Source organism: Lepidochelys kempii, chromosome 21 (assembly GCF_965140285.1).
Source record: "Lepidochelys kempii isolate rLepKem1 chromosome 21, rLepKem1.hap1, whole genome shotgun sequence".
NCBI lineage: Eukaryota > Metazoa > Chordata > Testudines > Cheloniidae > Lepidochelys > Lepidochelys kempii.
Window position 1 is genome coordinate 14,537,990 of NC_136400.1, and position 13,715 is coordinate 14,551,704.

The window sequence follows — 13,715 nt, forward strand, 5'->3', positions numbered from 1 at the left end:
TCTCACAATGTTTTGGGGCCCGGCTCCCCATTTTTGATCATTTGGAGTTGGTCCTGTTGAATTTTGCCAACGGAAACCTTTGCGGGTTTTGAAGTTGGGCAACAGCGTGAGCCAGTGGATTCTGATCTCAGCTGGGCCACTGTAAATATGAAGCTGGTTGGATCGGTCTTGGTTGCACACAGGTGTAAATAACCTCCGAGTCTGGCTTGCTGTGTGCTCCTCTGCAACTGCACCCTGACCACAACTCATGGGCTGTCTTGGAGGAGCAGAAAGAGACTCCCGTGCTGGATGGAGCAGCACCTGAGAGGGAGTGTGTTTGTGTGTATGGGGGGCGGGTGTGTGTGTGTGTGTGTGTGATAGAATGCAGCTGTAGTCTCTATGTTCGCACCCTGAGGGCCAGGTCTATTCCTGGTGTAAGAATCAGGTGCCTGTGGTCTAATCCAAGACCTGCTTTTCTCCATTGTCCCTCACATATCAATGGCATCTGGCCCCAAATAACCCAGTTGATTGCTGCTAATCCTTAGCTATGGAAACACCAAAACCAGGGTGAGTTCTCCCATTGCACCACCACAATGCACAGCACCAGCTGAGGGGCTGCCGTGGCTGCACACCCTGGCTTGGATCCCTTGTGGGGGTTCTCAGCACCCCTGCTTGGGAGCTTCTCACCACAGCCCACGTTTCCTGCCTTGTAGGTCTCGGGGAGACTCTTCAGCCAAGCCCCTAGGGCTAGATCTGCAGAGATGGGCTCCTCCACCTGAGGGCAGTGGGGTGGGGGAGGTTGTGGATGGGGGTGGCTGCACAATGCAAGAAGCAACCATTGCTGGTTGCAGAGGCCATGGCCAAGGGAACATAGGGCCAGACTTACAAAGGTATTTAATTGCCTAGAGATGCAGATACTCACCTAATAGGATTTAGTAAAGGGCCTAAACACCTTAGGGACCCAACCCAATAGGCACCTAACCTGCTTAGGAACTTTTGACCATCCCACTAGGGTACCTGCCTGCATCTTCAAGTTCCTAAACCCTTTGTAACATTTAGCCAAGAGTATTATTTAATAATAATAATAATGATAAATAACGTGCTGCCTTCAGCACCTCCCGACAGATTCTGTGGCCTTCTTGGTTTCAGGAAGTCTTGGAAAAAACTTTTCATCTGTTTGCCCAAGCATTAAAATATCACTGCTGCTCTGGAGTCTGGCAAGAAAACACCCAGAGTGGGGTGGAAAATATTTCCTCCCTTGCACTTTACAGTCTCATAAACCCATCGAGTCTTCTTCTGCTCTCAGGCCCTGGCACACTGTGTCTTGATCCCCTGACACTGGAAGCCTTCAGTTTCTCTGGCCCAGCTCTTTCCTGTTTGGGAACGTTGCTGTACGAAAGGCCTCGACGGCTTTGCATTTAACAGATGCTCCATACTGCAAGATGGTCCTGGGCCAGGGCAACCCCAACCAAGGCAGGAAATGTAAACTGGGAGTTCCTCTCCTCATTGGGAACATGGGCACACGTCAGCTGGGGAAGCGCTGGAATAAATGAGCTATTCCTCAGTGAGTGGGAATATTCTAACAGTGCCCAGCTGTGTTCTAGCAGGGCAGGTTGCCTTAGTTTTGTAACATCCCCATATGTGTTTATTTGGACTCTGCTAAGGGGCCTACAGGCCTCTGGGCATGGGCGCTGAGAAGGTCACCCACCGGCCTCATGGCTGGATGGGCTGATCCCAGGAGCCTGGAAGCACAGCGTTGGGGCGCTAATCCGTAGAGCAGAGGGCAGAGCTAACGAAGAGTGACGCTCTCTTCGATATTTCTCACTCCGTATAGATCTTGTTTTCTGCCATAACCAGGGTTCTCACACCTCATAATTTATGAATAATGTTATGAAGGAAAGGCACCCTGGCAAGGAGCTGCATTGCTTTCCTACGGTAGCCACATTACAGCTCCGAGCATGTCAGCAACTGGGATAGAAGAGGCTGTGTTGCCCAGCTGTCTAGACAGATGATCTTCTGCTGTTTGTTTAGCTTGAGGTGCTAAAAGCGTAAGCTAGGCAATATGTCTGGAAAAGGCGCATATTCCCATAAACATCCTTTAGTCAAAACAACGCAAGTACACAAAGAAGCACCATGTGTTCTCTTTGAAACTGGTGGCAAAACTCCGATTGACCTCCATGGGAGCAGGGTCGGAGATGATGCAGGACGCATGCAGAATCCATTACAAGTGGGAATAAAAAGCCAGTCTGTGTTTTATGTGTGACTGTCGCAGATGCAAAGTGCCACTCAGGCAGAAGTGAGCTACCCGGTCCAATCATTCACTGGGAACAGGAATTTCTACAGCCAAGAGAAAGGGGGTCTGGTTGGGGTCCCGGAGACAGCAGCCAGTCTAATTCTGAATTGACAAAATCAGCTTGGTCAACAGTAACCACACAATGGGACCTAAGGTCCCTCAGTTATTTCCTACTCTTCGTATGGGGGAACAGCGGTATCCCATGTCTTTATTAGCACTTGTATTACGCTAGCATTTGGGAGCCTCAGCTGAGATCGGGAACCCACTGTGTTACATGTTTTACTGACCTACAGGTGTGACTAGAATGGGGCAATTATTTTTGGTCAAATAATAAAGTTGCCCCCAAATGAAACTATTTGGGAATTCTAGTTGAATCTGACGAATAGTTTCGGACGAATAAAAAAATAGGGGAAACCTCCTCCCCCCTCGACAGAATTAAAATGGTTCATTTAGACATTTTTGAAACAAAATGTTTTGACTTTTCATTTCAACATGATTCATTTCTAAATTTCACTCCATTTGTTTAATTTTTTTTAAAAAAGGGTAAAAAGCACCCAAAAAGTAACGAAACGGAATAAAAAAACAACAACAAAAATTTGTTTTGGGTCAAATGAAACATTTCATTCAACCTGAAATGAATTTTGTTCATTTTTGTTTTGTGCTGGTAAGAAAACCCAAGAAAATTTCATTTTTGGTTTGAAAGGAAGTGATTTTTATTTTATTTTTCAGTTTGTCCATCAAACTGGAAAATCAGTATTTGCTCAGCTCTATTCTTGATGGTCCCTGCCCTGAAGGGCATATGTCTAAATAGTTGACAGGTTCAATCTCAAATACCACAGCACGGCGGCTGCTGGTGAATGGTGACCTTTCACGGATGGTAACTGTGCATCAGACAGAAAGACGGAATGCTTTTTCTCCTGCCAAGTTCTGATAGTCTGTTGGTTTTAGAGCATCAGGCTTATATTTTATGGCCTTGCTAATTTTTGCTGCCATCTTTGTTGTCCTTTCTCCTGCCAAAGCTGTGAACTCAGAGAGACCAATCACAACGGGGCAAAGCAATGCCACTGATTTCATCCTGCTCTCGAAGCTGATAGCTGCTAAGCAAAACCTGTTTGCTACATTTAGGAGGCTAAATAGAAATAGAGCTCATTGGGAGGCAGTGGGGTTTAGTGGATAGTGCACCAGACTAGGAACTCAAGAGATCTGGTTTCTATTTCTGGCTCTGAACTGGTGGTTGACGTTGGACAAGTCACTTTGCCTCTCTGTGCCTCAGTTTCCCCATACTGGCCTCCTTTGTCGTGTGCTTTAAGATCTACTGATGAAAGGAGCTAGTTATCATTTCAAAACTTGCCCCTCAGCCTTTCTTGCAGGCTGTCTGACAGCAATGAAGTGGCTGAATGCAAATTGTTATATGCTGCTGCTTCCTTGCCTTCATCATGTCCCAACCATCAGGGTCGGTGGCTCTCATTCTTGGTCTCCAAGCATTCTTGTCCAGTGGGTATTCCAAGTTGACACCAACCTTTTTCATGTCCTCCTTCAGCATCTCAAACCACCATTTTCTAAGTCTTCCTTGTGGTCTTTGTCCCACGATTATTAGCTCTGGTACTCTCTGGCCATCCTATCCCATATCTTGTCATCTCACATGACCAACCATATCAGGTGATACTCCCTCAGCTTTTTCATGATGGGGGCTACCTGCATCATGGCTCATACCATTTCATTGCATAGCCTATCAGCTCTCATCTTACCCAGGGTTCTCATTTCAGCAGTGTGCAGTGATTGTTCTCTCTTTCTCACAGGCCAGCCTTCTGATCCATACATCATGGCTGGCCTAATCATGAATTTATCACTTTGCTCTTTAGTTTACTTGGCATATCCTTAAAGCATAGAATTCCCGTGAAGCCCCTCCATTTCAACAAGGACTCGTCACACGACTCCTAACATCCACATTCATCACTCAACACTGAACGAGCTATGGAAGTTGTTGCACAGACATGAACTGAATACCACCCTGTTTTACTGGCTTCTCGTTGTCCCTCTCAATGGAGCGTTCATATATTTAGTCTTTTGTTGGCCGACCCATAAGCTATTTTCATCTAATGCAGCCCTCCGTAGTTCTCAGTCCCTTTTCGGTTCAGATTTATCTTCATGGCACCATCTAATGTCATTGGTGAAAAGCATGCTCCATGGAGCATCTCCCCAAATCTACTGAGTCAAGGTGTCCACCATAGTCACAAACAGGAATGGGCTTAAGGCTGATCCTTGATGTAGACCCACCCTCCCAGGGAATGACTCACTGTCGGTGCAGTTTCTTCTGTTCTCTCTACTGTTGTGCTACCCTCCTACATGTCCATGACAGTCTGAACATATGTCTCCAGAAGATTGCGTGGCCGCAGGCACCACCATAACAATTCTCTAGGAATTCTGTCATAGGCCTTCTCTAAATCCACAGACAATAAGTGAAGTTTCTTGCATCTCTCCCTGTGTATCTCCTGCAATGTTCAGGCTGCAAACATTGCATTCATCGTTGACCTTCCTGGCATAAACCTGAATTGGTGGTCACCTGCTTGATACTCCAACTCCTCCTGAAGTTTTTCTCCATAATTCTTTCCAGTCATTTCATCGTGTGATTCATTAAGTTGATGGTAGAGTTGCCAGGTGTCTGGTTTTTGACCGGAACGCCAGGTCGAAAAGGGACCCTGGCAGCTCTGGTCAGTACTGCTGACCGGGCCATTAAAAGTGTGGTTGGCGCAGGGCTGGCAGGCTCCCTACCCAGCTCCATGCGGCTCCCCGGAAGCGGCAACATGTCCCTCAGCTCCTAGGGAGAGGAGCAGCGGCGCCTGCAGGTGGACGCAACACGCACCAAGCAGAGCCGCCTGGCCACGCCCCCACCTAGGAGCCGAGGGACATGCCGATGCTTATGGGAGCAGCCCGAGATGAGTGCCACCTGGAGCCCACACCTCTCACCCCCTCCTGCACTCCAACCCCTGCCCTGAGTCCACTCCCTCACCCCAAATCCCTCCTGGAGGCCTCACCCCATCCTGCGCCCCAACCCCCTGTCCCAGCTTAGAAACCTCCCAACTCCCTGCCCCAGCCTGGAGCCCCCTCCTACACCCCAAACTCCTCATCCCTGGCCCCACCCAGAGCCTGCACCGCCAGCCAAAGCCCTCACCTCCTCCTGCATCCCAACCCCATGCCTCAGCTTGAGAGCCCCTCCCACATGCTGAACCCATCAGCCCCAGCCCGGAGCCCCCTCCTGCACCCCAATCCCCTCATCCCCAGCTCCACCCTAGAGGCTGCACCTCCAGCCAAAGCCCTCACCCCCTGCCCCACCACTACCCCCTGCCTCAGGCCGGTGAAAATGAGCGAGTGAGTGAGGGTGGTGGAGAGTGAGCGACTGAGGGAGGGGGATGGAGTGAGCAGGGGTGGGTCCTCGAGGCAGGGGCAGGCCAGTGGGTGGGGCAAGGGTGTTCGGTTTTGTGCAATTAGAAAGTTGGCAACTCTAGTTGATGGGTCGGTAATTACTACATTCTTGCACATCTCCTTATCATATACTTGCTGGCAGGGACCAATGTGCTCTTCCTTCACACATCAGGCATGTTTTCAATATGGAAAATTAAATTGAAAAAAAAGTTTGTGGTCATCCCCACTCCCCCATGGCCTAATGCTTTACATGCCTGGACTGGTCCACCATCGGGTCCCACTCCCTTCCCACGTTTCATCACCTCTAGCATTGTCTGAAGCTGGAATCGGGCTTCCCAGCATGGGTAGACAGTCACGTGTTAACTCTGCTCAAGCTAGCATGCTAAAGGAGCACTAGGCTGCAGTAGCATGGGCAGTGGCTCGGGCTAGCCACCCGAGTACAGACCCAGGGGGTCCCGGTGGGTACGTACGTGGGTGACTAGCCCGAGCTGCCGCCAGTGCTGCCCTGGCTAGGCTGTTATTTTTAGCATGCTAGTTCAAGCAGAGCTTGCACGTGGCTGTGTAACCGTGCTGGGAAGCGTGCTCCCAGCTACAGGGTTAGATTTAGCTAAATTTTCCGCCATGGGGATAGGTCTTGTAAGGTTGTTGCTTGTGCGTACTTCCCTCAATGGTTTCTTCATATTCTCCCCATTGAACTGTTTCTCAAAGAACCGATTGTCACCACGTACTGATTTCCCCATCTTCCATCAGCACTCTTCCGTTCTCACAGTTGACACTTCACAACTCCCAAGTCCTCTGTGCTTATCTGCCTAATCTTGGCTAATCTATAGATTCCTTTTTCCCCTTCCTCCGTTAATAGACTTGTGTATGAGGCTTTAAACGCCTGATCCTTAGCTTCCACATTCACGGTTCTCGGCGTTTTCTTTACCAGAGTGTATTCCTCATAACTTTCCACCGTTCTTACTTTCTGCCATCGCTGAAACCTTGCCGCCTTCTTCTTTACTGCTTCCTGCATATTGCTGGACCACTGCCGTCTCCTGGCCATGATATTTCCCTCCTGTTGGTTGCCCACAGAAGAAACTTGTTCACTTTCTGTAATATGTTTGGATATTTCCCCCCCAGTCTTCACTGGTATTATTGTGATTGGTTTGGTCATTGTCCAACCTCCTTAGAGCCTTATCCTTAAATTTCAGACTTATCAGTGAGCCTCCACCACTTTATCCTTTGTTCCACAACTTGTCTTTTGCCCTGTAGCCTTTTCATCTGGAAGGGTCCATGACAAGCAATCTGTGTTGCTCTGCTATCTGCTCTCCTGGGATCACGTTACAGTTTCTCATGTTTTTTAGATCTCTTCCTCTTTTCAGGAAGTAGTCAGTCTGGGATCTGTATTTAATTAAGTTCTCAGGCCATGGGCTCTGGCTAACCCTAAAGTATCCTTCAGCTTCACTTCTGGTTCCAAAGTCTCACCCTCCATGACAATTGTTGTAGCCGTCACTGTGTTCTCAACATGTCCGTTGGGGTCAGCTCCAATAATCAGGTACTCACCTTGTGGTTCTTCACTTCGCACTCGGTCCAGCGCTATCTTCTCAGAATTTCTTCTTCTCAGTCGTACAACCAAACCCCAGCATGTATCTTTGTTCTCTGCCCAGTGCTATTCCAACTTTCATCAGAAGGTCACTCTTCCCTTGCATTTTCACTACCTTTTCCTGTAATATTTCTGCTCTGACTATTCCTGATCCATTCTGCCTTGCTTCTGAGCCCTGATACATTGTCTTGTAACCCTCCCAGATGTTCATGGATTTCAATCCCTTCCATTTTGTCTTTTTGTATACAGGCAATGTGCACTGTCCTTTTCAACGTCTTGGCCACTTCGCTTGATTTCACAATCATTGTTCCCACATTCAGGGAAGCCAGACGTAGTTCTTTAGCCACATGCCCAGAATGTGGTGGCCTTTTGCCATTTTGCACAGCTGCCCGGTGAAGCGGTTGCCCGTCATGTCCAGGAGACGCCCTAGCATTGTACTGAAATAAGACAAACACCCACAGAGCACGTGTGAACGACACAACTTTTACACACCAGCTGGTCAAGTCAGATGCTCTTGTTTTGAAACTGGAGTCCCTTCTCCTAGGTGGCTATGGTTAGGTGCCAGGGCTAGTGAGCCCCATCTGCCTGGAGCAATCAGGTTGTACGGCACCAGTCTCCTGCCTTTCACACCATTGCTACAGGCTGCAGGGCAAAAATCCTAAGTTATTTGCTCTTAAGCAAGAAGCTTAATCTCTGGGGGGAAAGGGCGGAGAGCTTTGTTCCTTCTTACTGAGACACTTAATGTACTGTCCTTCTAAATTCATGTACCAAGGCCTGGCTACAATTGCTGAAGGCCACAAAGGAGGCCTTGGGAATAAAACAGTAATTAATACATTAAAATAGCAATTTATACATGTGTTTAAAAAACCCACACGAGCAAAAGTGAGTCATGCACAGGAGATGCAAGGGTCCATTATTGAATGTTTAATGACCGAGACATGCCAGGGCCATGCCTAGCTAAGGACATGCTTGCACAGTCCATGCACCTTCAGACCATGGGAATTATTCTAACAGGCATTTAGCATAGGCCTAGGTGGCTCTTCCTCCCTCTGGGCTGCCAAGACTCTCATCCCTCAGAATTGTTCTGCGTCACTCCCTGGTCCTAATACCCTAGGGACACACTAAGAGGGGTCGGAATCAATCCAGCTCAGGGCTTCCTGGAAGGTGCTGAACACCCTTAACTCTTATTGACTTCAACGGGAGTTCAGGGCGCTCAGCCCCTGGCAGGATCGGAGCCTGACAGAGTAGCCACTAAGCGATCCAATGGCTCAAGTGGCAGTGAGCGAGCTAGTCCCCAAAAGGTGGGGATCTGCCGGGAGCGTCGCTGAGACTCACAGTGCAGCCAGTTCATTTTACATTTCATTGAACCGGCTGTAATTCGCCGGGCCAATGCCCCCGCTGCGTGCGCCAAGGTCATTAAAGTATGGGACACATTAATGTTGGGAAAAATGACCAGGCTGCGAAGAGGTTCCTGCCGCACTGATGTTAACACATGGTTCTACGTCACCTACTCAGGGTTACTACCCAGCTTGCCGTGCTTCCTGGTCCTGCCACACTAACAAGAGCTAAGTTTGTTAGTTTCCACTCATGAAGCTTATCCACAGGCTCCAACAGATCGGAGCGGGGGGGGATACAGACTGCACTGGTAAATAATGTGGGGTCTATGGACCATTTTCATAGCTGTGTACACATAATTCAGATCAATATCATAGAGTCATAGACTAACAGGGTTGGAAGGGACCTCAGGAGGTCATCTAGTCCAACCCCTGCTCAAGCAGGACCAACCCCAGCTAAACCATCCCAGCCAGGGCTTTGTCAAGCCAGGCCTTAAAAACCCCTATGGAAGGAAATTCCACCACCTCCCTAGGGAACCCATTCCATTCCATATCTATTCATTTTGTTTCAAAATTTGCTTCTAGCAAATTTTCCAAAGGAAATGTTTTCCACTGGAAAATGCCGAGCCTGTTAAATGGAAACATTTTTTCGGGAATGTGTCGATTTTATCAGCATTTTTATGGGAAATGACCCAAACCTTTCATTTTGAGCTGAATGTTATGATAGGAGTGGGTGGGTGAGATTCTGTGGCCTGCATGGTGCAGGAGGTCAAACTAGATGATCATAATGGTCCCGTCTGACCTTAGTATCTATGATACTATAATTGCTAATATAATATAAAAGTTGAAATGGTTCTACTAATATATAATATGGTCAAAATGATAAAGGCAAGAGTTTGGAATAGTTCATTTTGTGTAAAATGAGGCGATATGGACGTTTGGTCCCTCTTTGGGGCTACATGAAATTTTGAAATCTCAGATTTTCCTGCAGTTGGGAATTGAGCAGCTCTGGTTTTTTGAGCAACGCTGCTCACCTCCTGGCCCAGGGGCGATGGCACCATAGCAACCTATGAAATAAAAATGGATAGAACCACGCTTTCAATGCGGCATCATCACACGGGATCTGCTAACCCTGCTCTGGGCCAACATAGCATGCCTGGCAAGGCAAGGGTGGACCGTGCATTCTTCTTTGAGTTGCAAAAAAAGGCCCAGCCCAGATTCTGCACTGCGTACAACTGTTGGAGCCGCACCTCCAGCACAGCGGGCACCTAAAGTGAGCCTTAGGCCTCAGCGTACAAGGGCACAGCGCCAGTGGACTCCTGGGCCACCTCCCTCCCTGCTGCTGGTGCAGGAGGCATGGCCAGGGCTCCCTTATGTCTGACTGATCACCTGCTACTGCGGTGGGCAAACTTTTTGGCCCGAGGGCCACATTGGGGCGCGAAACTGTATGGCGGGCCAGGCAGAGAAGGCTGTGCCCCCCAAACAGCCTGACCCCTGCCCCCTATTTGCCCCTTCCCACTTGTCGTCCCCGACTGCCCCCTCCTGGGACCCCTGACCCAAACCACCCCCGCCCAGGATCCCACCCCCTATCCAACCCTCCCTGTACCCTGACTGCCCCAACCTATCCACACCCCTGCCCCCTGATAGGCCCCCCAGGACTCCCATGCCCTAGCCAACCCCCCCTGTTCCCAGACCCCTGACCACCGAGAACCTCCGCCCCATCTAACCACCCCCTGCTCCCTGTCCCCTGACTTCCCAACCCCACCACCGCCAGGCGTGCGCCGCTGCTGCCCCCTTACCATGCCGCTCAGAGTGGCAGGAGCTTGCAGCCCTGCTGCCCGCACGGCGGCATGGCTGTGTGGGAGGGAGAACAGCGGGCGAGGGGCCGGGGGCGAGCCTCCAGGGCCAGGAGATCAGGGGCTGGGCAGGACGGTCCCGCCTCTAGTTTGCCCACCTCTGTGCTACTGTATCAGCCATCTGGCAGCTCTGTATGCCAGGAGACCAGCTCAGTTCACAGCAGTCCCAGGGGTAGGGGAGTAATGTCGCCTTCTAATGCACCGGGCACTTGTTGGCCCAGAAGGAGGATCGAGCCTGATGTGTTTCTCCTTTCAAGGCACTCCAGAATTAGTCAATGCGCGTGGGGTCACGTATTTACACAAACACGTAAAAAAACCAGTCTCCCGGCTGCATTGCAAAATGCTCTTTCTTCGCTCCGTAGGTTTGGATATCAGTAGCTAAACAGGAACTGTGGGTCTCCTCTTTTTATTTGCCTTTATCGGAAGGCTCCCTCCCCCCCCACCACCACCCCAAAGGATCCAGCTCACGCTGCTGGGGAAAGCTGCCAGTGTTTGCTCGGTGTGCAACAAGCATCGATTCCTGCAAATACTGATGCATGTCATCAGGGTGAAACCTACGATGGCAGCTTTTCAGAGTGATAAAAGCAGAAGCCATGGGATTGACCCACGGTCCCTCAGTTTTCAGGCAAATTGGGCTGTGCATGTACATTTTAGAGAACTTTGTTAATTAAAGGCAGGTCATCTGGGTGTGTGTGGAGGGGCTTTATCTCAGGAGACCCTTGACTGCATGATCCCAACTTTGCACCCTAAAAGGTAATCTGCCTATGCATGTACATGCGGGAGTTCTTTGAGACAGGTCACTTGGGAGGAGAATGTGTCTTGGGAGCCCGCCTGATCAAATGACCCCAAATTTACACCACAAACCGTACCCCAGGCCCTCTAACGGCACACCAAATTTTAAGATGATCTGAATGTGCCAGTTAGTTTTAGAGCACTGTAACCAATGGGCTTGAAACTGACATGCTCCGGTACTGGATCTGGATTGCAGCAGCCTGCATACCACTTTATGCAACCAGTCTAATAACTTTGGAAATATTGCAGTCAGTGGCTGGTTTTTGGTGTCGTTCACAAGATGAGATCAGGGGAAGTCTATTGATGTCAATTTATGTGGCTCCTGCATATATATACCTCTCATTACATCTCTGGTCATTAAGAACCAGAACATTTTAGAGGCTGGTCATTTTTGGGGTGGGGGGAGGGGGAGAAGGATATATCTGCTGATCCACTGCACCAAATGACCCCAAATTTTATCAGCAACTCTATTCCTGGCTCTCATGGGCACAGCAATTTTAAAGACATGTGCATTTTACAGCACTCTGAAAAACTGGCTCTGAAACAGAAAGCTTCGTTCAACCTTAACTATGCTATCACTTCTGCATAATCTAGCCCCAGCCTTTATCTCCTCAGAGTCCACAGGCTGACAGTGTTTGCCGGATGGAGCAGTGTTTCCTTTTATTCGTGCCTGACTGTGGGGCACTTTTGTCTGGTGTTTTGATTGCCAGGCACAAAAGAGTCGGTTTTCATTGTACCCTCGGCGATTTCCAATCCTTGGTCCAGCTCTGCGCTTTCTCATCCTTCTTTATTCTCTTTCAAGCAGTATTCACCCTGAGCATCATCCTTATCTGGTGTGTTACACTAGAGACAGAGACGCTGTAGGATCAGCATTCTGCCGGGGAGTTACACTGTCACAGGAATACCAGATGGCCCAGTCACTAACTCAGGTCAGCTTGTTTGAGGGGAGAAATAGTCCTGAAGCTAAAAGAATCATGGGAGGGGACTGTTCTCTCCTAAATGTGAGGCCACCATGGGGCCTGCCCCCCAGCTGCTGTCAAGATACAAGCCATTCTGTCCAATCCAGGATATTTTGGAGATTCCAGCCTAGCTCCACTGGGCCCTTAGTAACACTGATTGCAGCCCAAGGTGTCAGCATTCACAGGAAATGATACACCCCCGACCAGCCGGACATGGAAACCTGTGGGCCTGCTTCTATTTTACACTGATCTAATGCCATTCACTGCCTTCGCTGGGGTTCTTCCTGATGTACCCCAGTGTAAGAGAATGCAGAATCAGGCCCAAATGTACAGCCAAACCTGGCCCATGAATTGATCACAGCTCAGCCTAATTTACTTACAGTGGTTATCAGCATGACCCGGAAACAACCCCATGCTCCTCTTGTAGGCATCCTCATCTTCCGGGCTCATGTCTTCTGTCTCCCACTGGCTGGATACCTTGAAGAAGTTGCTACAGACTCCATAGGCGCAGCACTGGTAGGCATAGGGCACTTCTAGGATTCTAGGGAGGGGAAAAGCAGGTCTCTTAGCTACTTCATGTGGACTGTGTTGGAATTGCAAGCTATCGCTTGAAGAGAGAGGAGAGTTTCCTGCTTCTGCTTGCAGGCAATGGGGCTCTATAGCAAAGCCTGCAATGTGGATCAGTCTGGAAAGAGGCAGCTTAAAAGCCAGGTTGGGAGAGTTGTGCCTCGCTGTCTTAGGGAGCAGCCTGTTTTGGTTCTCTCTGCTTTTTGGATTCTTGTGTGTTATCGTTCTGAAGTCCAAGAAACAAAGTCATGTTACGTTGCAACCTTCCAGTGAGGTTTCTCTGTGTGTGTGTGCTGGGAATGTAACACTTCACTGCTCGTGAAACCCAGGGCCTGATTTCCCATTGCCCTACACTGGGTGCAAAACGCGACTAAACCAGGTTGGGGGGCTCTCTGCATCCTCTGCCCTGCTGTAAGTGACTCAGCCAGCACAGGGCAGGAGTAGGTGCGTGTCCGGTTCCTGACCCGGTTATTACACATGTCCAGGATCCAAAGTAGAAGTTAAAAGCAAGTATTTAACCTCACGGCAAGCTGAGGAGCATTGTGACAACATGGCTAAGTGTCATGCGCGCACTTCCCATCTGCACCTTGCTTTACAAGTAATAGCTCATGACACCCCTTGTGAGACAGATGGATGAGCATGCGCCTATGCGTATGTGTCTTGGGGGGGTGTATTTTTACCCTTTGTGCCCACTGTTTTGAAGGCGCACAAACTACAGAGCAGCCCTCGGGCAGTCTGCTACGAGAGCACCTCACGCTGTGGCTTAGTTGTGCCTCTCACCTGAGTGACCTTCCAGCAGGTGGAGTACCTCGTTCTTCTGAAAATGCCACTTAGGATCCCAGTCCTCAGGCCAGGCCTCCGCCTTTTACTGCTCTCAGCCCACAGCGTGCCTCCCTTTGGAAAGTAGCTAGATGCTCAGCTCCCATA

At 49.5% G+C, this 13,715-nt stretch overlaps 1 protein-coding gene across 3 annotated transcripts in view; it reads right to left on the minus strand.

The window, feature by feature from the left end:
• The window catches only part of LGR6 (leucine rich repeat containing G protein-coupled receptor 6), a 206,248-nt gene that overhangs the window by 5,177 nt on the left and 187,356 nt on the right, over positions 1–13,715 (minus strand). For all 3 annotated transcript variants that reach the window (XM_073320016.2, XM_073320018.2, XM_073320017.2), the window contains exon 16: positions 12,602–12,762. In XM_073320016.2, coding sequence (XP_073176117.2) covers positions 12,602–12,762 — 161 coding nt within the window. The remainder of the gene's footprint in view (positions 1–12,601; positions 12,763–13,715) is intronic.